This window comes from Macrosteles quadrilineatus, unplaced genomic scaffold (genome assembly GCF_028750875.1).
Source record: "Macrosteles quadrilineatus isolate MER2022 unplaced genomic scaffold, UCM_ALF_1.0 Scaffold_2__2_contigs__length_208266976, whole genome shotgun sequence".
NCBI lineage: Eukaryota > Metazoa > Arthropoda > Insecta > Hemiptera > Cicadellidae > Macrosteles > Macrosteles quadrilineatus.
The window spans coordinates 66,413,547-66,438,678 of NW_026542595.1; the positions used below are offsets into that span (position 1 = coordinate 66,413,547).

Genomic DNA, 25,132 nt, shown 5'->3' on the forward strand with positions numbered 1-25,132 from the left:
GCTTGGTGAAACACTCACTCAGGCCCGGCACATCATTCACTCCGTTGGAATTTGTGTAAATATTGTAAAGCAAGAAAACATCAAGACGTAAATAAAAATAAAAAATGTATATATATATTCTTAAAATAACCAATGTAGATTTTGATAGTTTTCGTAAGTAATAAATTTGTGATTTATTTGCAAACATAAACACTTGACTTATACCCGAAGGTAATACTATAGTTAAAGCAATGAGTGATTGGTATCAGTTTAGTGAGTCGGTGGCTCAGTCGGTAGCGTCGCGGACTTCGGGCCCAAGGCAGCGATGTCGTGGGTTCGGATCCTGGTCACTGCCGATAACATTTTATCAGTACAGTTCACCTTTGTACTGCACCGGCTCACTCCTTGCTTTGCTGTTAACGATCCACGCACGGGCGCTTAGTCTATGTGGACGGGCAAATGCAAGGTTAAAAGAGGCCGCCAACCTCTTTAAAAAAAAAGTAGTTAGTATGACTTTGAAGTAGTTACACCCATTCTCCGCCATTGTGGCGGGAACTTCAGGTAGTGGTAAATCAGTGTTTGTTTTAAGGTTTATTGATAATATTTCAGAAATGTGTGACACATTATTCTCTAGCATATACTGGCATTATGGTAGTGGCGGAGGAGGAGTTGGTAATTTATCAAACTCAAAAATAAAATACTTCGAAGGTTTGCCAAACATTGAAGACTTTGATGGTGATCAACCGATACTTGTGGTAATAGATGATATGATACGAGAAACAAACAATATAGTGGTTGATCTATTTACAAAAGTTTGTCATCATAGGAACATAAGTGTGTTTTTTATAACTCAAAATATTTTTCACCAAGGACGTGGCCAGAGAGACATATCACTAAATGCGCATTACTTAGTTTGTTTTAAGAATCCTAGAGATAGGGTGCAAATCAAGTGCTAAGCTAGACAAATCCATCCAGAAAATTCAAAATTTATCGAGGTATGCCGATGCAATAAGTAAACCACATGGCTACCTATTGATAGATCTGAAACAATCAACACCTGACGATATGCGAATACAGAGTAATATATTTCCAGATGATGATAACCATTTTGTGTACGTGCCGAAACAAAATAGGAAAACAAAATAATTTAGTTATCATCATGTTGTGCTTGAGGAAGGACAGAGCGCTACTCAAAGTGTTGATACATGCTACTCCAAAAGAGCGCAAAGGGCTATTACTAGGTGGCGTTCGCAGATGCATCCACAAAATTGAGCGGAGTCATCAAGGGTTCATATTATATTGTTTTTGTCATACTGCAGTAAAAACAGTCGTCATTGGTGCGTGTGTTAGTTGCAGGTCTAAAGTAGCATTTTCACTCTTTAGGGGATAAAATTCGTTTTTAGCCTCTATGGAGTAAAACTCAGCTGTTGTCAACTCAGTTGTAAATTTCTATTGTAAACGATTGAATACGTATCGAAATATGTAACGATTCGTGCTTCATAATCATTTTAACCTACAGTCTCTTCCCATAGCATTATTTCCATTGCAGATAAATTAAAAAAAATCATATAAAATCAATTAAAATTAAATTAAATTAAAATAAATTCATTTGCAGATTAATCCATTCCCACACTCAACACTGCCCGCCTTTACTACTTCCTTCACCACCTCCTACGTAGTGGAGCTCTTTCCCTTTCTTCCCATAGCATTTTAGGATTGCAGAAACATTAATTTAATTGCCAAAGACAGTTCCCACACTCTGCACTGCAAGCCTTACTACTTCCTTCACCATTTCCTACGTCATAGACCTGTTTCCTTCCCTTCTCATAGCATTTAAGTATTACCACTTTGAGTGCCATGTGAATCCATAGTGGTCTCACACCGGGTAAGGACTCTCTTGCCCCGTGAGACCACGTTGGACTCACATGCTAGTTCTGGATATTTTAATTTTTAATTGTCGTTACTTAGAGATTTATTGCGAAAATGTCTCTCAAAAAATTGTCTCTTAGCTCAATGAAAACTACAATAATAAAAAAAGTAAACTTGAAAAATATTTTTTTTTTTTTAGTGTCTTTACTTACAGATTTATTGCAATAATTTCTCTCAAGAAATTGTCTGTCTCAGCTCAATGAAAACTACAATACCGGCATAGCCTTATGGACAAGAAAAAAAACACTCCAAGCAGAAGTTCTTGTTGCATGCGTCGCAACAACTTTGACTGCGGAGTTTTCCTCATTGCATATGTTCTTCCTTCGTCTTTTGACAGGATTTCATAGCATCTGTGACATCTCCTTCTTGCACTTCTTCCAGTGTCCACCAGCTTGTGTTGACCGTCCTCTTGGGGCTCAGGACCAGGCGCAGGAACAATATTTACTCTGGTTAGTCCTTCAACAACTTGTTCTTTGAAGTCTGTGATGCTTATTTTCTTTTCTGAAAGTTTGTTAAAAACATGAAGAGCGTTAACTATATTGGTTTCGGTTAGCACTTCGAAAGCTAATTTTTCATTACTCTACACACGAAAGTACACTTTCTAAACGTAAAATGAGATAAGAAAATAGGTAATTCCCGCTACTGCACGGAAAAGTTACATAACGTTAACTTTCCGTGCGTATGTACTGCACGGAAAGTAACCGCTATGGGATTTTGCGGTGCAGTCAGATCAGCTGATTGTATTGTTGTTGAAAACACATTCCTCGCTTATATATTGACATTGTCAGTTAGGTTATGTTTGTTGAGATAGATTCTTTGAACTATGTGTACTAATATGGATAATATTCCTGAAACTTTGATGAACAGAGCGGTAAGTGTAACAAACGAATTATTGCCTGATGTGTCGCGTTTAAGATACGAAAATGAATACGATAAGCTTTGTACTTGGTGTCAAAAAGAAAACATTAAACCTAGCCAGGTTAATGATGACATACTTCTAGTCTATATGTCAGAACTGTCGAAAACTATGAAACCTAGCACCTTGTGGAGCAAGTATTCAATGGTTAAAAATGTCTTAAAAGTAAAAGAAAATCTTGGAAATTTAAAATTTCCAAAAACAGTTGCATTTTTAAAGAAAAAGTCTGTTGGTTTCAAACCTAAAAAAGCGAATGTTTTTACATCTGATCAAATTTCTCAGTTCATGATCAACGCTCCCGACAAAGAATGGTTGTTAAGTAAAGTAATTTTGACGTTTGGCATTTTTGGAGCCCTTAGGCGAGATGATCTATTACGCCTTAGCATAAATGACGTAAAAGATTATGGCAGTTTCATTAAGGTTACATTGAGAGATGGTAAAACACATGCTAGCAGAAGTTTCATCATTACAGACGATGAATGTACGTATCAACCCTGCCAGCTAGTACGTAAATATTTGTCTTTACGCCCATCAAAAATGACGAGCCCTAGACTTTTTGTTGGCTTCAGGCAAGGCAAGTGCGTAGCACAACATGTCGGGAGTCATACGATTTCGGATGTTCCCAAAAAGGTCGCCCAGTACCTTAAGCTAGAACAGCCTGAATCCTACACAGGTCATGCTATTCGACGCACATCCGCGTCAATGCTGGTGGAAGGGGGAGCGGATTTACTCACACTCAAGAGGCACGGAGGCTGGAAAAGTGCAACCGTTGCTGAAGGTTACATTGAGGAGTCCATAAATAGAAAAATTGATGTGTCTAAAAAACTTTTTTCAAAACCAAGTACTTCAATCTCAAATCAAAACAATTCCTCTTTGAATTTACTTCCAATCAGAGACATTACTAATTCAATTTCAAATTACAACAATTCCTCTTTGGATTCACTGCCACTCAATAACATTTCTAACAATGATGAAGAGGTGAATCTGGTTTCAAAACAATATTTTACAATCGACGATGTAATTTCATCAGAAGAAGATACTGTGCAAAATCGCAATTTCATTCAAGAAAATAATAAAGTTGATGGAACACACTCGGAAGTCAATGTTGCAGAAATGAGAAAAAACCTAAAGCTACCACAAAAAATGTTAAACATAAGTGAAAATCAAAACTGCGACTTTAACATACATTTTCATTTTCATTAATAAAGATTTATCAGCGTGTTGATCCTATGTAATCATCAAAGGTCTCTTTCTTTATTTGTTTATTCATCAGCTTGTTCTGTAGTTAATTTAATAAAGATACTTTTTTTTACCCAAAATAGTCTGTTTTTCCTCAAACTATTGGCCATGCAATTATTAATAAGTGCACGGAAAAAACTCATAACGTTAAGTTTCCGTGCTTATGTCGAGGTACATACACACGGAAAGTTAGCGTTATGAGTTTTTTCCGTGCACTTATTAATAATTCAGAGTTGAGTTTTTTTTTTCATTAGTTCGGTTTTTTCTCTTAATTCTAAGTTAAATAAACGAAAATTTTCATGTTTTTATAAGTTTTCGGTATCGTAATGAAAAATAATGTTCAATACTCGCCTCGAAAGTGTCATTGCGGGGCACGATGGCGTTTCCAGCGCTCGGCTTCGCCTCGCGCGAAAATGCCATCTCTCCCCGCAATGAGTCACTTTCCAGTCTAGTAATGAAAACTACTATTCTGTACCACTTATTACCTTTACGAAGCGATGAGTTGTACCCCTTGATTTGGTCAGATGTGTCTATAAAAGCCTTGCTTTTATTATAATCAAGGATACTTTTCGGCTTTTGGATGGTGTCATTTCGTCTTTGAATGGTTTCCATTTCATCAGTATGTTTTGTTGACAAGATTAGCACATCCCTCTTATCACGCCATTTTTGCACTACAATGCCTGTATCACTTTCTCGAGCAATTGTCTCTCCCTTTTCTAGTTTGGCCTTGGTAACGTCAGTCGGGTTATTCTTTCGGTTACTTTTGAGTGTTTTAAGCAGATGAGTTTTGCGTTTCAGTAGCTCATGTGCCAGTGCTACAGAAGTATACCAGTTGTCAGTGCATAGTGTTCGACCCTTGTCAAGCAAACTCGACATAAGTGACATGACAACTTTTGTTGCGACAGAAGATTTTCCCTTTTCCTTTCCACAATACACTCTAAAGTCATAAGTGTACCCACCTTGCACACATAGTTTGAATAACTTTATTCCAAAACGATGTCGTTTGTTTGGGATATATTGCTTGAATTTCAAGCGGCCTCTGAAGGGAATGAGAGTCTCATCAATACATACTGTCTCATCTGGCACAACAGCTTTCTTATAAATTTCCTTGACAATATCAAGTAGTGGAGTAATTTTACTAAGACGATCCGACAAATTTATGTTCTCGTTGTCATTGAAATGTAAGTTCTTGAGGATAAGTTGAAAACGATTTCGTGACATCAATTTCTTCATCTCATTGTTGTATATTTTTTTCGTAGACCAATAACTTTGTATACTTGGGAACTTGCAGAGTCCCATCCACAAATAAATGCCAAAGAACTTTTCCAACTCGAGGATATTTGTGGATTTCCAGCGAGTTATCCTGGCATTTGGAGTTATACCCTTAGCAATGGTCTGCTCAGCATATCTGTTAGTCTGATCTGCAATATATTGCAGAAGTTCGTCACTTAAGAAGTATTTAAAAACTTCATAAGCAGTCTTGCCAGATAATTCTTCAATTACAGTCTGACTTAAACCGGGGTTTTGCTCAGAAAAAACAAAATGCTTCAAATTATCCCCGGTAACATTGTCCCATTTGATGCCTTCTACATCTGCATCTGGTGTAGAAAAGCCAATTTGCGCATCTGCTATGACTCTTTCAATGGTTTCTGTAATTGTGTCCCTTTCCTCTCTAGTCTCTATGTTATGTATTGCATAGTTGTGATCGCTATCTACAGCATTTCCTTCGTCTGAAGGTCTACTTATAGTTTCAGATAGATCAGTAGGATTTAGGTTAGGCCTACTCGATTTTGGTTGATTTGGTTCTATATTATGATCTAGGACTATAGGGATCAGACCATCATAGTTAGCTTGGTCAATATCTAAGTTATCATCTAGGGCTAAAATGCTCAGATCTGAATCATTATGGTTTTGTAAAACTTGATCAATTGTGTCACTGATAGAACCAATAGATGATGCTTTGGAAGTACTTGGAACAGATATATCCAAATCAGGTACGTCTATAATTTCTCTGTTAGTAGTAGGTTCTAGCTGTTTACCCTTGGAAATTCTCCTTTTCTTTTTAACATGTTTTTCTGCTTCTTCATCACTTGTAACATCACTTTCTGAGTGTGTTGGTTGATATTCATCAACTTCACGTAATTCTTCACTATCTGTTTCATCTTCGTCATCAGACATAAACTCCTGCCACAGTTTCATAACATGTTCATCTAAAGTTTTGTATCGTTTTGCCATTCTTTCACAATCAAATCACATCACTTTGTAAGTGTGCACTGTATGATTCCAACCATAACCTCAAACAACAGTGGGAATAAACACAGTCATGTAACTGTACACTGAATGATTCCAACCAACTGAGAACAGGAGGCTACGTCGAAGGCTCCCTCAAGATCTATTGGATGAATGAAACCTAAAGACGATTAAATTATCAAAGTGTTAAATACATTTATCTAACTGCCCAAACGGTTCCCTCACTCTGCACTGCCAGCCTTTACTACTTCCTTCACCACTTCCTACGTCGCGGACCCGTTTTCCTCACTTCCCATAGAATTTTAGGCATGCAGATACCTTAACGTAATAGTCATTAACCCTTTCCACACTCCGTACAGCTCGCCCTGACTATTTTTCACCACTTCCTACATCGTGGACCTGTTTTCCTCCCTTCCCATAGCATTTTAGGATTGCAGATGCCTTAATCTAATCGTCATAAACAGTTCCCACACTCCGGACAGCTCGCCTTGACCACTTCCTTCACCACTTCCTACGTGGCGGACCCGTTTTCCTCCCTTCCCATAGAATTTTAGGAATGCAGATACCTAAATCAAATCGTCATAAACAGTTTCCACACTCCGGACAGCTCGCCTTTACTACTTCCTTCACCATTTCCTACGTCGCGGACCTGTTTCCTTCCCTTCCAATAGCATTTTAGGATTGAAGATACCTTAATCTAATTGTCATAAACAGTTCCCACACTCCGGAGAGCTCACCTTGACTACTTCCTTCACCCTTTCCTACGTCGCGGACCCATTTTCCTCACTTCCCATAGAATTTTAGGAATGCAGATACCTTAATCTAATCGTTATAAACAGTTCCCACACTCCGGGGAGCTCACCTTGACTACTTCCTTCACCATTTCCTACGTCGCGGACCCGTTTTCCTCACTTCCCATAGAATTTTAGGATTGCAGATACCTTAACCTAATAGTCATAAACCCTTTCCACACTCCGGACAGCTCGCCTTGACTATTTTTTCACCATTTCCTACGTCGTGGACCTGTTTTCCTCCCTTCCCATAGCATTTTAGGATTGCAGATACCTTAATATAATCGTCATAAACAGTTCCCACACTCCGGACAGCTCGCATTGACCACTTCCTTCACCACTTCCTACGTCGCGGACCCGTTTTCCTCCCTTCCCATAGAATTTTAGGAATGCAGATACCTACCTAAATCTAATCGTCACAGTTGTTTCCACACTCCAGACTCTTTACATTTACTACTTCCTTCACCACTTCCTACGTCACGGACTTCAAGCTAGTGTCGTCATTTGATTATATTTATGATCCATACCACCGTTTATGTTCTAATATCTGTGAAATAATGCTATCAGCTATTTATTTATCTACTGCATTCAAAAGTCAACAGCTGATCATATGCCTTTGTTTATGTGTCAAATACTGCTTCCATAAGGATTACATTGAAACTTTGAGACCCAGCGGGGCGGATTCCTGAGAGACTTTTTTAACGCCATATAGATGTTGGCACTCACCGATATGGTCTTTATCACCATGCAAAATTTGAAAACGATTGATTCAGCCGTCTAGGAGGAGTTTGCGTATTACGAAATGCATAAAAGTCGACGTATAAGAGCTTCGCTCGCTTCGCTCGCTCCGCTCAAAAAGTGTGTGACTTGAGTACTATTCGTACAGTTTGTGAATGTATTTACAATGTGTTACGAGGTAACGTTCCTCTATCAGACAAGATAAAACAAAAATTGCGAAGACATAAGACTACTCTTCGTCTAATTGTAAAACGAGGTGAATGCTGGAATAAAAAACGCAAATATTTAGTACAAAAAGGAGGTGGAACTATTATCCCATTATTATTAAGTACTGTGTTACAAGCAGTTGTACAATCAGCTTTGAATAACTAAATTTTTTATCAATCAGGTGACTTCTACGTCTACATACATATAAAGATTTCTCATTCTATTCTGAGACACCGTGCGTGAAGTTACACAGAGAACGCGACAATGTAGCATGCACGAAAAATGGTTATCATTCCACAAGAGTTATTTGATCGTTTAAAATCGCCGGCTAATCAACAGTCACTTTCAACTGAACGTTCATACAAAAGTTTGGATGACGAAATGTGAAATTTGAATAATTTATTGAAATTTGAATAATATTAAAAAACTCAATGATAGTGATAAATGGTTGTACAGTCAAGTGTTACATCGTATTTTAAACGTACCGTCAAGTAATCGTGAACCAGTTAGTATCCCCATTGTGAACACCAAACTAGGTGATCAGATTAACGAGGCGGGCGAAAGAGACAGACAGTATGGGCAGCAAGAACCTAACAAGCGACGTGTTTACCCTGGACAAAAAGAGGGAATTGTTGAAACTTTTTCAAAGACCAAAGGTCGAGGACACAGTAAGCGATACCTAGCGAAGTGGGAAGGTTACGGAGACGAGTTTAACTCTTGGGTAGCTGCGCACGATATACATCATGTCTAGTATCAGTCAATTTATCATGACATTGCCCAGCAATAGATCTATGAAATATTTCCCACAAAATACTATGACCAGATATATCACACACTTGTCCAAACACATCCAATTGGACGGCAAGTGGGAGTTGGCTTTGGTGGACATTCACTATCCTTGTTCATTTGTGGTGAATGGAAACAATGTTGATGACGAAACAATACGATTTCAGTATGATAGCTTATTAGCGAGATCAACGATCTGTGATACAGAACATTTCGCTGTTAAAATAACAGGCGGATACTATAGGAATCTTGATGATCTATTGAATACAATCAACAAACATGAAGACATCCACGATTATATGGAATTTTTATACGACACGAGAATCAACGGAGTTAAACTCAGGATCATGAACGGAAACGTATCGAACGTGAGTCTGAGTGAAAAACTATCACAGCAGTTGGGTTTTGATTATGACGAGAAAAATAATATATTAAAACCCAATATTACCGAATTGATTAGTTCTAAAGCGCCAAACCTCGCATTGGGTATTCCAGCGCACATTTATGTGTATTGTGACTTGATAGAGCCACAATTTATCGGCGACACTACAGCGCCATTATTGAATATAGTCAACGTCAATATAGATACGTACACGTACGGTTCGTACAATTCAGTGTTATTCACAAGTCCGCACTATGTGCCCGTTATGAAATCCACATTTGAAACAGTGGAAATCGACTTGAGGGATCACACAGGGAAAAACTGCCATTCATGTTTGGAACGTCGTACGTGAAACTTCAACTGCAGCAGCAGCAGTAATAATGATAGTCAATCTGAATGATCCCTATTTGGCATACTACCGACGGCAACAATTACAACAGACTGGCGGTGCTATCGATCGAGTATTTCACGGTGCACCATATCAGCGAGGACATGGCATCGGAAGTTTTCTTGGCGGAATGATTCGCACTATCGCGCCACTGATCAAGTCCAGAGCGAAATCGGTGGGACAAGAAGCGTTAAGATCCAGTGTTGGATTCCTAACCGATCTGGCAGGTGGTAAAATTACAGATCCAAAAACAGCCGCCAACTTACGACTTAGAGAGTTTGGATCTTGTGAACTCATGTTTAGCCTCCATGGAATTAAAGAACCTTAACAGCTGTTTCAACTAAACAATATGATTCTGTGATGATCAATAACATTAAAAGGTTACAAGATGTACCAACAGGGTGCAGCACTATTAATTGTCTAAATTTATGACAACGGTTGCCAATGGCAGGTGGTGTTAATAACTCGAGTTACTGGATCGTTGATACGTAAAGTTGACGAACAGATAGAAAGTATGATGCTTGGCGGCGGCGACATTTGCGCGAGGAGACGACGCGTAACGCGTAAAGGATATAGAGAATTGTTGCGAATTGAATTAAGCGACCGAGCCCGCGCCGTCACACGTCCGAGCTGAGTCCGCGACACGGACTGCTGTAGGTGATGGTGGTAGGAGAACACTGTCCCGTCACTACTCCGAGCGACAGCCGTCAGAATTATATCAATAGTCAGTTCAGTTGTGTGCTAACTTTAGGTGTGTTCTGTTTGTGATCTCAACTGTTTTCGAAATTTCGGAACAGTGATCTAGCAATGATTGCCTTAGCTCTTGAAGAAGAAGAAAAAGATCTCTTACTAGGGTTGCTTTCAGAGAGGTGAAAGCCAGTTGAGCGGAACAAACGTGATTTGATATTTGTATAAGTAACTAAATGTAAAAAGGTCAATAGATTTATTTACTAATGCTGGTTTTAAAGATTAAAATTATAATAACTCAAATTTACCTCTTCGAGAAGTGCATTATGGTAGTTTTGACCAGGAAAATATTACAGTAGTTGGAATCTGATATTAACATCCAAAAAGTAAATTATAAAAATGAGAAAGGTAATTTAACATTCAAATGCAACTGTAGCCTACAACAAAAAAACATTGGGCTACATTTTTCACCCTTACAATCGGTTAAAGTATTTAAGTATAAAAAAATAGTAACTATAAAAAAACGAGTATTAAAGTATAACAACAGGAGGGGAAATTTGACATTTAAATTCAACCGTGCAACATAAAATGGCTGAAATGTAGGCCTAAACATAAGTAATAAGTAAACATCGCATTCAGCTGATTTAAGTGAAAACAGAATAATATAATAAGTAGGGAAGACATGCCTTAAATATACAATGTAGATAATATAATTAGAAATTAGTAGCCTACTTCTGGACAGGCCTAGACAATTATCCATACCGTGGTTAAAATTGTACTTCTATAAGCCCAGGTTTACTTATCAACGGTTGTAACTGGACGTATGTATAGTCCGTGGCTTGGCAATCAAATTACAGTATTTGTATAGGATGGGCTACTGTTATCAACATTTGAAATAACTGAATTGTTACCAAATTACTGTTTCACAAAATGCAGATTCCATTTTCAGCCGAGCCATTAAAATGAGGATTTGCCGAACAATTATTAATATTACAGAAATGTAGTCACGAATACTCATAAACCCCGACCTACCTCCCCACATGCCTAAATCAGTGTTCAATCTGCGTTTTATCAATAAGTATAATAACTTACTGTACCGTCGATGTAATTAAACATAATATAACCTATGATGTATTATCGGATTAGATACCGATTTCGATGCGGTTCGATATATCGCTTATTAAATCCTGATTTCTAACATTGGCTGTTTCTAATCAGCTGGCAACACAAATAGGTTCCCAAGAAAGTAGTCACCGGTCCGTATCCCTCCGCTCCTTGTTTATGCTCCGCGCATTGAGAAAGTAGTTCAGTATATTTTCTCGATTTTCAGTGAATTCCGTGCCTTAAAAAAATGTTTTAACGGCATTTTCTTGTTTATTAAAATCATAGGAATGGTTTAAAATCGTTTAAAAGAAAAGTATAGAAAGTTCAGAAATACCTTATGATTCTCTTGTTTACATTACTGTCATAGCTACTTTAGTCCCATAAGCCCAATGTTAAAAATTTTAAATTTTAAGTTCGTTTTAAATTGCATTAGCATTATCTAATTGAAATTTGTTTGTTTATAAACCATCTCATTATTAGTCTAAGTAGTCTTGTTAAGTTTGGCTGAAATGTGTTCAGCCGTTATTGAGTGATGGTGTTATATTGTTTGCATTGAAGTTGATCCCAAAGAGCTTCGCTCGCTTCGCTCGCTCCGCTCAATTAAACATTACCTTGAGAGCTGAAATTGTATTTTCAAGTCAACTAGCTCACAGACTAAATTTATTAAAACTAATTTAACCGGTTTTCAGATGTCCCGGCTAATGTTGACTAAGAGTATTTTACCTGTGCAGGTATATTCCGCAAGAACTTTGAAATGCCGCCATTTTGTAACGAATGAACCTTTTTTGACGCGGTTTCCGGCAATGAACTCCTCATGACCAGACCTTTAAAATAATACGCATATCAACCTATGCTTACATTAAAGATTATGTACCTACTCCTCATGGGCCGTCCCATATAAACACTCAATATAAACAAATCTACAATTTTTTGGCAATATTTGTAAAAGTGAACATGTTGATATTAATTTGTCAGTTAAAAATAAGAGTTTTGGTTCAAAGTATCTATCGTTAGTTGTGGATGGCCTTAAATATGGGGAATTATATAGTGGAGACTCGTAAGAAGAGTGTGAAGATTGTTGCCAGTCATGATTCTCCTTTCAAATGGGGAATGGCTAGTTATTTGTTGGTTTCTTTCGTTTTTGTCAATTGTTTCAACTCAAAATCTTGGACAATACTGAAAATCGCACTCAGCCTTGTTTAGCAATACGGGTTCCAACGTTTTCAAAGTTGGAGCCAAGCCAACTAGAAAAATATCAACTGGATGCTTTTGATGGTCGGTTGCACTTTGATTTACTTTGTTGTTTTCTGTCTTTTTTCGGCTAGTATGTAGGCCATCAGTTGGCTTGGAGGAGACTCCTGAGCAGGTTTTTCTGGATTGTATCCTTTTCGTTTCAAAGACTTTGGAACTCGGTAATCCGTCCCTGCAATAGCTTGAGAAGATTCAGCTGAAGTGGATGGAGAGGTAGGCTGAACTGGAGTCTGTGAACTAGTAGGTTGTGTCCAAACTTCGGTTTGGCTTTGAAGCTTAGTTTCAGGATCCTTTTCAAGCTCTTCAATACTTGGGTCGAATGTAGAATCATCCCTTTCAACTTCCATTGATGGGACATTTGAGAGTATTTCCCCCTCCACGATATGAGGAAGCAAAAATTCCAAAATGTCTTCATATTTGTATTTTTTTCTTTTCCTTTGCCGCTTTTTAAGATTTTGTTTTCCTCTTCTGTGGTGTTCTACGAAACCGGTCTCGAATGGAAGCCCACCTTTTCTTGCACTCATCCGGACCTCCTGAAGAAAAAAAAAATGTTAGTAGAGACGAGAAAGGAGAGTTTAAAATGTTGTTTAAAGATTTGTGCGACGAACCAGAAAGGTTTTTTGAATATTTTAGGATGAGACCATCAACATTTGAATACATCCTGGAGGGGTTAGAAGACAAAATAACAAAGTTCTCAAATTTTCGGAAATGTATTTCAGCACAACAAAGACTGGCTGTTACTGTAAGGTGAGTTTTAACAAAATGTTTAATTTCTTACTACAATAGAAATGAAATTATAAAAGTTAAAAAACAATTAAGGATAAGTAATTAAATAAGTTAGCCGTACAATTGGAAAATGTTACTTGCACTTTCACTGCAAATCGTCTGGCAATACATTAGAAAAGAACGAAGCAAGGTCTTCATGTTGAGCTGTACTCTGAGGCGTTTGTGCTGGAGAACTTCCCCAACTATTACTCGTTGATGAACCACATGTTGCAGTGTGGATGCTAAGTGGTGAATGGTGGATTGGCTGTAGTTGATGTTGCTGTTTGAGTCTCAACATAAACTCCTCCTCATCGCAAAACACTTGTTGAAGATTGGCCCTCACAATCATTTTAATTTCTTCCGGTACTTTTTTTAAAAATGGGAGTAGGCTTACGAGGAAATTATAATCTGGATTTTCGTATCGGGAAGCAGAATTTCTCTCCTTGTACATCTGGATTTTCTGCTCCTCCAGCATAACCAATTTTTTAACTGCTGTGGCATTACTTATCTTAGAAACTTTTTTAGGAGGGGCCTTAAAGCTTCGTGGTGGCGTAGTTTCTTTCGTTGTGACCGGATGTGAATCAAGAAATTCTTGTTCTGGTTCGTTTTCAGGGGGATCCAATGGGAGCAGGGGAAAGAGCAGGAGTTGTATTCTGGGTGTCGTCATCAAAAAATGTTGTCTCGTTCATGACATTACCTTGCAATTTTCTTTTTTTAATTGTATCGCATCAAAATTCTAGTATGTCGCATCAAATTGTCCTTCCGCGTGAATGCCTTGTCGCATAGGGAACAAGTGAAACTACGCCGTACGGTGTTATTATTCATGATCTGAAAACCGAAACAAATACTTGTAATATTCATATATAAAGCCCAAAGTACCCATGAACTTTTGAGAAAATTACAAGTCACTCTCTCATAAACCATATACTTAAAGTTTTCGTCATGACGAGAAACCTTGCGAAAACTATCCATTTTTTCATAAATTTCCCTTTAAGATCGTAATTCCTTTCTAAAGGGAAATTTCCATATATGCTAGGCATATTAGGAATATAAGTGGCAGTTAGCGGAAAGTTTAGGTACAGTCCTAATCATCACTTTTCTTTATGTTTTTTGGGCCGCTGAACACGAATATGAGGTTTGCTGACAGATATTTTGCCCGGAACATTGTTTATTTTGTGAAAAACTTTAACATTTGGGCACTTTTTTGTTTTTCGGGCAAATCTCGGTAAGTATAGGCTTTTGAGAAAACCCTGCTTTGTAAAATTAAAGATGACAAAGTTTACTACAAGTTTCATACATAATGTTTGTTTCTACGACGAACCGTTTCGCCACTAGATCACACTAAAAAAGGCCAGAAGTACAAACAATATAAAACCCTCGCTAAATGCTGCCGTTTTACATTAGGTTTCCATGGAAACAACCCATGTTACGATAATTTTAACTATTTATTAATGATAATAAACTGAAACACACCTAAAAATAAACAAACTAGTAAGTCCTCTGACCACAAGCCTCCACCTGAAAGAAAAACCCGTCTTTTAAGATTAAATTGGGGAAAATGGTGGAAATGGTGAATTTTTTTTATTGTATCAATTCACTCTCTTCGGGTTGAAGGCTGGAATTCCATCCATTCTTTTTTTGATGGGCCCAAGAGGAGACAAAAATTATCTTCTTCCACATCCTCATTTGCTTCTAAGGCTTCCTCAAGGGTAAGAAACTGAGGAAGTTTGTCTTTGAATATTCTCAGCTGCCTACAGTTTTCTTCTTTATAGCAAGGTAAGGAGTGGTGAGTATGTTGTCGATTAACCTTTTCTTGGTCGATGCTTGGTTTTTGATAGTTGAAAGGTTGATGATCTGGCCATAACTTTTGTGTAGTAGGAGCCCACCATCAATAACACACTGCACTTGACCATGGAAGTTCTTGTTTTCAATGGGGTTAGGGGCTTTAGGCCTTTAAATATTTGATTTGGTTCCTTGTGCAAACCATTATTATCAAACAACGAGAAAGAGTATGGACCCAGTTCGTAGGACAAGAAGTGTTTTAGTTCTTCACCAGAATTCTTAGCGAAGCTTATACGTTGAATTAATGTGTTAGGGTTTACGGGTAAGAATTCTCTACTTTCATCGCGTTATTTATTATGGCAAGTGGCTGGACACGGTCTGCTCGTCTGAATTTGACGTTACCAAAGTTAAATTTATCTACAACTCTTTTAATGTCTTTCGTCCTTTTTTCTCAATCACTATAGCAGTCGACCCTGTGGCCAGCAACATCCTTGAGCTGAGAAAATAAATGTGGGTTTTGTGGGAACGGGAAATGTTCCAGCAGCCAGTCATACATCTTGGCATAGATTTATGAAGTGTGTTTCAGTTCATTATGATGAATAAATAGTTCAAATTATCGTAACATGGGTTGTTTCCATGGAAACCTAATGTAAAACCTTTGTAAAATGGTTAGGGTTTATTTTCATTTTTGGTACTTCTGGCCATATTTAGTGTGCTCTAGTGGCGTAACGGTTCGTCGTAGAAACTAATATTATATAGGAAACTTGTAGTAGATTTTGTCTTCTTTAATTTTACAAAGCAGGGTCTTCTCAAAAACCCATCATAACCAAGATTTGCCCGAAAAAAAGTGCCCAAATTTTAAGGTTTTTCACCAAATAAACAATGTTCTGGGCAAAATATCTGTCAGCAAACCTCATATTCGTGTTCAGCGACCCAAAAAACATTAAGAAAAGTGATGATTAGGACTGTATCTAAACTTTCCGCTAACTTTCCTAATATGCCTAGACTAATATACATAATGTTAAAAATACCTCAGCTGTACTTATTTGTATGTAATTCTTTCAATTTATTACCTTATTATAATCAGGTGTCACTACTTCTATTTATGCAAATTTAAATCTAATCTTTTAATGTCGACAAGTAGTTAAGTTAAATATTTATCTCTTTTTCTTACTAGTAAATTTAATTACCTGGAGTAATTCTGGTTACTACTTTCTACATTTGTTTGAATACAAAGTATGTAACAATAAATATATTTAGTGATACTTACATTTTATGATTGTAAGGTTAATTCAAAATCTCGATACTGCTCTGCACCTATCAACTCACAATTGTAGAAGTGGACTGGTGATCGGTACGTCCGCACTACACGACTAATGGAAGCATAATGAATCCTTCATAGTTTATGTAGGGCTGGGATTTGTTATTTGGAAAGAAGGGAATGAGAGGGCAGTGGATGAGGGGGAGGGGACGAGAGTGGAGATCTCTCATCTTGGCGTCGTTTCTCGTCCTACACTCCAGCAAACATCACGATGTCCTTTGGAAGTGATATTAATGACGAGCTAATCGAGGCTTCTATTTTGGCGGAGGCTGAAGATAATCTCATCAATGACATTGGTGAGACGACTTTAGTCAAAGCCTGCATCGAGGTTGAAGCACGATGGGAACAATCAGTAATGAAGACAATGAGCATGTCGCAGTTGATGTCTGCAATGAAAGATGTAATTTTTGAATGGGAATTACGGGCATATTGTGACACTCACACGCAGGACACAGTAAGAATGGCGTTGCAGCGATATATAAACTTGGACGAAGAGATAAAAAGCCGAGGACTCAAATAGATTTAGTATTAGTAGGATTAAGTTAGATACAATTTTTTAAATGCTTGACTTCCTGGTTCCTCAATAATGTACATTAATAATTATAAAAAAATAAAAACAAACAAACAAACAATCAAACTAATAATTAGTACTATTCCATACTGTCTCAGCTTAGCTAAGACAGTGACGTAATAGTGTCAGTGATGAACCCTCTCTGTTGATTCCTACGCACTAATCCACGTGTCTAGACATCATAAATTATGTTGAAACATGTGGCAAGGCTGGTGAAGGGAGGGATCGTGGAAGTATCCCCTGCGTGGGAATCCACGTGTCTAGACATCATAAATCATGTTAAAACATTTGGCAAGGCTGGTGAAGGAAGGGATTGTGGAAGTATCCCCTGCAAGGGAATCCACGTGTCTAGACATCATAAATTATGCTAAACATTTGGCAAGGCTGGTGAAGGAAGGGATTGTGGTAGTATCCCCTGCAAGGGAATCCACGTGTCTAGACATCATACATTATGTTGAAACATTCGGCAAGGCTGGTGAAGGAAGGGATTGTGGAAGTATCCCCTGCAAGGGAATCCACGTGTCTAGACATCATAAATTATGTTGAAACATGTGGCAAGGGTGGCGAAGGGAGGGATTGTGGAAGCATCCCCTTCTATCTTTGTGAGAAGTTCACAACACTGGAGGTGAGGGTTACCTTCCACCGCTTACGCCATGTGTATTAATTGGTAATTACACATTGTCGAAAAGAACTAATTGTAATTACTTATAAAAAAATGTTGATAACTCATTACAAAAAAAAACTAATTATTAATCCTCATAACAAAAAAAAACTAATTGTAAATACTCATTACAAAAAAATAATATTAATTGTAAATACTCATAAAAAAACTAATTGTAATTACTAATTGTAATTACTCGTTGTAATTACTAATTACCTCCGGTCCCCCTCCGCCCCATATACAACTGAGTAATTACAACTACTGATGTTAGCCGAAGTGTCAGGCAGTTCTTAAGTTATGTAAACAGATTGTTATCGCTATAAAAAATGACTGAAATTTGTAAACGTATTGGCAACCATGGGTAGCACAATGCAGACTACATTATCATTGACGAAGATCAACATGGACAACCTAATGCGGCTATAAGTGGGGAACATTTGTAGAATACACTAAAAAACCAGATCAGCTTTTGAAAAATTATAAACTATTTACAAGAAATGTTGATTATATGGAACTGTTAGATACGTAATCTATGAGTTGAGTCTTTTAAACTCATCGAAAATTATGACTTTTATTCGTTTTTAAATAACTTATTTGTTTTTAAATAACTACTTTACTTCTTAGATTTCGAGCAACATGCACACTAGTACTACTAAATCTGTACAAATACTTATATATTTTCACCAACTAAAGGACTTTATCACTAGGCATAACCTCTAAGAGAGGTTATGTTTCTGTTTATATCCACTCATTGCCACCTAAATACAGTATAATCAGCTGATTGGTGTCCGGTAAAACTCATTACAGTACAGTAGTAGGCAATAAAACCCCGTTTGAATAAGCTGGCGGCAAACAGCTGTTTTCTGGACCAAATCCTTGCGTGGGAAGTTCGTCAAAATAATGTAGTGTGGGAGCAGTTGGAAATCAGCAGCCAAACACTAGAAATACATTTTTAATTAAGTAAGCCATAAGTATCAAAAGCACAGGGTTTCCCAAAATTCAGAATAAAATGACTTAACTAAACATACATTACTGATTTTTTTTTAATGTTACAGTGACTGGTGTGAACCTTCATCTTATTACTCCACTTGTAAGCATAGTCTGTATCTTCTACACAACTGTGGTAAGTTTATGTGTAAATATCAGAATTTGATGAGATATATACACATTACGTTGCCAATACATCATTATAGCAATAGGAGAACGTGACTGGGTATTTAATTTAATGGGATATTTTATTAAAATGTCATAGCCTGTATTAGAGGGGGTTATGCAAATATGAATTTAGTTTTATGACTGTGGGATGGGTGACGTGCCTTGACTTAAGTCCATGCTGATCTGACCACATGTATAATTATTTTTCCATGACCGTTCTTGTGCCTTTTCTTAATATCCATTGTGTATCATACATGTAGTTGAGTAGCTTGTGAAAGGAGCTAAATTCTTTGGTATGGCTTTGGTACCTTTTACGTTTAGTTTTTTCTCTTATCCTGTTTTATCTTTCCCTAATACATTTTTTACTGCGGAGAACATTTTTGTAACATTGCTGTGCTCGTTGTTTAAGTTCACTTTAGGTGCACACCATGTTGCTTTTGTGTAATTCCAGGATGTGATGAATGAATGCGTTATGCCTACCACTTCCAGAGAGTTTACTTTTTGACAGAGTTGGTCTTTCAAGCTATGTTCACACTTTATTGAATTTATATTCGACTATTTTTCTACTTTCGTTTCAATTGTCGTTTTAATGCACGCAGGTGAAGCATGCCTCTAGAGCATGCTGAGTAGGTGTCCTCATTTGTGTTCTGTAACGTGCTCCTCGCAGAAAGTTTAAGTCGTGGACGTTTGATGACATGTTTGGAGCTTAATATAAATGCTTTGTTTAAAAATTTTACTAGAATGTCTCGATATAATAATTGTTATTACCTTTTTGAAAATGTTGGACCCAAAAAATAAAAAACCCGACACCTGCTTCAGGGAAGCAATACTTGCACAAATCAAATTAGCGATTTGCCTTAGATTTCTTGCTACTAGGGACATCTCTTTGATGTACTTATTCAATACAAAGTATGTCTTAAGAGTAAGATTCTTCATCAGTGGTAGCCATATTGGTTTTTAGTCCCATAAGAGCAATGTTAACTTTGTAACAGGATTTCTAAAAAACCTGTTGTGATAACATAATGATTGAGGTGTTAAAGTTAAGATTTAGTGGTCCTCAAGGGAGTGATGATTTTAGTTTTGTCATTTTCCCTCCACTTAATATGTTAATGATCATTAACTAAGCCTTCAATTACAAGTTTTTTTCTAGAAAAAAACAAAAACAAATATTTTGAATGTCATTTCTCGATTCTCTACTCTATGCTATAAACCGAATCGTAAATTTTCTAAACTATATCATTATATATAACACCGGCATACTGATTCTAATGTATGTTCTGTCAAATTTAGCATTGCTCTTATAGTACTGAAATCCAAAATGACTACCACTGATGAAGACTTATGGGGAACAGTCGAAACCATCCACTTGTAAATTACATCAACTTGACAACTTGGCTTGGAATCGAACCAGCGACCTTCAGATTGAAAGATGTGCACTAACTACTCGACTTTCCAGAACTAACCAAACACTAAAATGTAATTTCAGAATCCACTTATTTCAACTCACACTTTTCTTTAGCTTATGCTGTTTAATAACTCGGCAACAGCACGTCTTGGCATTCTCATCACATCGTAATACCTGGATTTGGTTTTCAGGGAGGACTGAAGGCGGTGGTATGGACAGACACGCTACAGACCATCCTGATGCTGGCAGGTGTAGTTGTGGTCCTAGTGATGGGTACGTGGCATTTAGGAGGGCCTGGTGTGGTTTGGGAGCGAAATAGATTGTCTGGAAGACTGGAATTCCTTAAGTATGCGGTAAAAACTTTGTTAGTCATACTAAATCAATTGTGCATGATAATGTGTTTCACTGACAAGCGTGGGTGTGTTTGGTTTTCAAATTAGTTTTTTAACTATTCTTAATGTATACAGCAGATTGGACATATGTAGTTTAATTGGACCGATTTATTTTGATATCTGAATACCGAAAAAAGAAAATATCATTCTATAGAACTTTGCCAATATCCGTGTTTTACAAAAGATGGATTTATTTAGTACATTTTTAATGCCCTGTTTTGTCATCCAAGTAATAAATTCATACAATTTTTACAAAAGGCGTATTTTCCAAGTGCGTAACGTTTCTTCTAACCTGAAGTAGACTTGATTTTGCTATGGAGGAGGTGTAATATCAAGAATATACACCATTTCTACATATTTCATATACATATTTCATTTTTTTGTGGTTTTCTTTATGTTGGTAGGCTCCACAGACGATGTTCGCGATTTTTAGTTGAGCCATTCAGATTAGGTATCAAGGGCGACTCTTTTTCAACGTAGTTAACTAATTCCTCTAATAGTCCCTTCCGCTAGCCTTTGCACGTAGCATGCGTGTTTCATAATCTAGAAATAACCGTTAAAGAGGTTTATTCCGATTTTCTTAAGTCTAGGCTATTCCAAATTGAATGATTTCCGTTACAAATGTAGAAAGTAGTTGTTTCACACTTTCTGGCAGTTAAAATTACTTCTCTTGACTTTGTAACTTAAAATAATCGTTTATTTATTTAACTGAGTTACTAAGCTTGCATAAAGAAACTAGTCACTTAACACTACCATCGGGCGTTAAAGGCCTTCCCAGCTTATAAATTCAACCACCAGACGATAATGTTTAGATATCTATTTCGACGCGTGCTGCGTCCACAATTAAAGCCGCATGTATTGTTCTACTGCACTTACGATAATAACTGACGCAGCTGATAACAACAAATCATTATCAGACGACGTCTCAGCGATGTGCGACACGAGCTTCGTTTTACACTAATCGTAGGTTAAGCCGCATGTCACGATGCAGTTTGCAAGACGGTGATAATTCATTGATAACTATGTCGTTTAGCCGCTGTCGGTATATTGGGGATGCGGCTTTACAACGTGGCCTGGCAGGCACCTTGCTGTATTTAACACTTCCTACATATGTTACAGCACGGACCTTGACATAACCACCAGACACACGCTGTGGACTATGTTGTTCGGCAATTACTTCTACTGGTTGGCCGCCTGCTCTGTCAACCAGGCAATGGTGCAACGCTGCCTGGCCATGCCTACCCTGAGAAAAGCTAACTAGTAAGTATTAGTGTTGGAGATATTGCGACGGATAAAAAGAAAACATTTTGACTTTCTAATATTAGAAATATTCATCCAAATGGCAGCTATCTTTACGATTGGAACACTCGGTATTTTATGGTCTTTTACAGAATTTATATGCGATTTCAAGACTCATTTATTCTTTGCATTTTCTCTCTAAACTTACTATTAGGAGTTACATGATGGAGACTGTACACCACAAGCCAGCCATCTTTCTCAGGTGTAACACCCTTTTAACACCTAAACTAGTAGCTTTAAAAAAAAAATTGAAGAATAACCGCGTTTTTTTAATTGCATTTGCATTATAAAACAATCATAAAATACAGGTTACATAAGAAATAACAAAGTTGTCAGCTATATTGGAAAATCGTGGACATATTTAACAAATTCTCAAACATCTTGTATATAAAACTTGCTTGTAAATAAAGGCCTTTTTATTTATTTATTTATTTATCTTAAAAAAATAGGGGAGTGCCCCATAATAGTTTAACTCTATTTCTCATAGTAAAAAAATATCTATTGGTTTACTTTAGGTAAGACACCATGTATATTCTATTAGCTTAATCCAACAGTTATATAAATTATTTAATAATAAAGGTACAAACCTGAGTAGGAAATCCACATAGTTTGTAATTTATTAGTCCTATATCAAAAGCACTAGTAATATTGATTTTGCGTTATATCTTAAATGCAGTAAATAACTAATTAGGTCGTGAGAAAAAGGCTATAAATTTATCACAACATAGAATATCAGTACTTTAAATACAATACATTTGCATTGTTTTCTTTTAATATTCAACCTGCTATATCGTAGTAAGAAAAATACACTCTAACAACATTTTTAACTATTTATTTCACCTCTGTGTTCTTAAAATATCATACGAAAAGATCCTTAATTCAGATGTAATAAATAATCTTATTTGAGTACCTAATAGAACTTTAATGCATTTTTGTAAGGGGAATATTGGAGCGAACCTCTATTACTGATGTTATGGCTTTGTGCAATTCGTTCACACTGCATTCTACAAATTTATCCTATCAGGAGGAGGATTCTCATTTTCAATTTCACTTATATGATCCCAATTTATGAATAAGAGAATGAAGGTTTGTTTGATCACATTTATGCTTGTTGCTAGCACAGTGCTGATTCTGGCCGTGGGTATCATGGGGTTGGTGTCGATGTGCTGCTACACAGGTCTTGTTCTCTTCGCATACTTCCACGACTGTGACCCCGTCTCAACCAAGGTCAGGAGAAAAACTGTCGCATTTTTATTACGCATCTTTTTTCAGGTTTTATTATAATTCAAGTACTTTTGACGTCCATCTCTAGAAAGTATTTTATTGGAAGTTTATCTTTGGTTTATGTCATATGAGTGATTATTGCAGATATTTCTTTTGATATCAACACAATAATATTTATAATAACATTTCTAATTTATAATATTTATTATAATTAGTTAAAACTAGCTGTGTGCCCGTTCTACGCACGGGGATCTTATAGTAGTCAGTTGAAACCTTCTTATATTAAGATTAAGAACAGCAGTTAGTTTGCATATTTGCAGATATGCTGGCAAAACTATTATATATAAACCTTCGCAAATACAGTATCTGACAGTTCAAGCCAAAATAAATGCTTCGCAATTAAATGTCACCGGGATCGTTATGGTCCATATGTCCAATGATTAAACTAAAAAATGTTTTATAGATCCATGAAGTGTAGCCCTAAAGTAGGCCTATAATTGAAAGTTACTTTCCACATCGGTTAACTTAAACGTATTTAAAGTACTACCTCAACCTCACCATTTAACACTTTATTGTGGTTGACATTTTCAGTATCAAAGGTGCTCTTGTCCATTCCGTGAAACACTGAGAAATAAGGACATTAATGCGTTACCAACAGACATACACACAACAATCCAATAAAGGCCACGAACTATTGATACATAAACAATATAAAGGCGTAAACAATTCATGATGGTTTGCCCAACAAATGTTTTACTCAAATAGGTTATCATTTTCTTAGCATACCGGGTAAGCTAAGATTTGGAATCCAGACAGAAAAAGCAAAACTTATACAGAGTTAAGACGTCACTTAAATTGAATACGGACGGCTCTAATAAATAAGGTGCAACACCAACGATAACTAATTTGTAAACTACAGTGATGTGTTGGTACCTACGTAAAAATGATTCTAGCAGCTACCAACGGTTCTAAGGAAAAGAACCAGTACCTACGTAAGAACCTACCTAAGAACTATAGTACATCCGACCAATTAAATACATTAATATCTAGTCCCGAGGTTATTAATCTCTTGCTTTTGGATTTTCTCGTAAAAAGTTATAGCGTAAACTTATCGGTGTCAGTTTTAAAAAAAAAAAACAACCTTACCCAAACAACTTTTTGTTATTTAATAGATTACGCATTCTCTAAACAATGATTAGTATATCTTTTAACATTAGAAGGAAATGTGACGAAAATCACACAATGTTGGGGTTTTGGTCATTTGTAATTATATTTCTTAAGTAGGTAGGCCATGTATTCTATGGAAAAGTACCGGTATCAAGGATCGTCGTCAAAAAGGTTGTTATGAATAAATATGTAGGCTTACGTACCCAAGATATGAGCTATGGGCCTATTGGCTGTATGGTCCAGCGATTGCATCACACGGTGAGTAGAAACAGAAAGTGACACATTGGAAAAGCGAGTTTAGCACTTCCTCTGTTAAACCTCTGTTACAATCACCCACTGCAGTTGTGATTTTTTACTTTACACTTTACACAACCGCCATTGAAGCGCCGTCAATGAGTGGAAACCTTTTTTGTAAGCTATTGGCGACGATTATTTCAGTGTCCAGCCCTATACAACACTGATTCAAGGTCTTCTTTCTGGTTGTCAAAACTCAAGAAACATTTTATACTCAAAGAATTTCTGGTTCCGATTTGGACGATGTCTAGTTATTTAATTTCATTTACGGTTACACTATTAGACTATATTATTGCACTTGCGATTAATTAAATCCGTTATGTAAGAAAAACGTTTTTAATCTCACTTGGTTGGGATTTGCTTTCCAAACGTGATTCGAAATGGTTGCGGTATTTGTAAACAACATTTGTAAACATATCATTGACAGCTAGAAAAAATAATCTTGATCC

General features: G+C 36.8%; 1 protein-coding gene across 3 annotated transcripts in view; it reads left to right on the forward strand.

Annotated features, from left to right (window-relative positions):
• Nucleotides 1–25,132, forward strand: part of LOC128985880 (sodium-coupled monocarboxylate transporter 2-like) — a 54,447-nt gene that overhangs the window by 14,292 nt on the left and 15,023 nt on the right. For all 3 annotated transcript variants that reach the window (XM_054405841.1, XM_054405842.1, XM_054405844.1), the window contains exons 6-9: nt 18,803–18,870; nt 20,499–20,653; nt 21,819–21,959; nt 23,117–23,225. In XM_054405841.1, the coding sequence (XP_054261816.1) occupies nt 18,803–18,870; nt 20,499–20,653; nt 21,819–21,959; nt 23,117–23,225 (473 nt within the window). The remainder of the gene's footprint in view (nt 1–18,802; nt 18,871–20,498; nt 20,654–21,818; nt 21,960–23,116; nt 23,226–25,132) is intronic.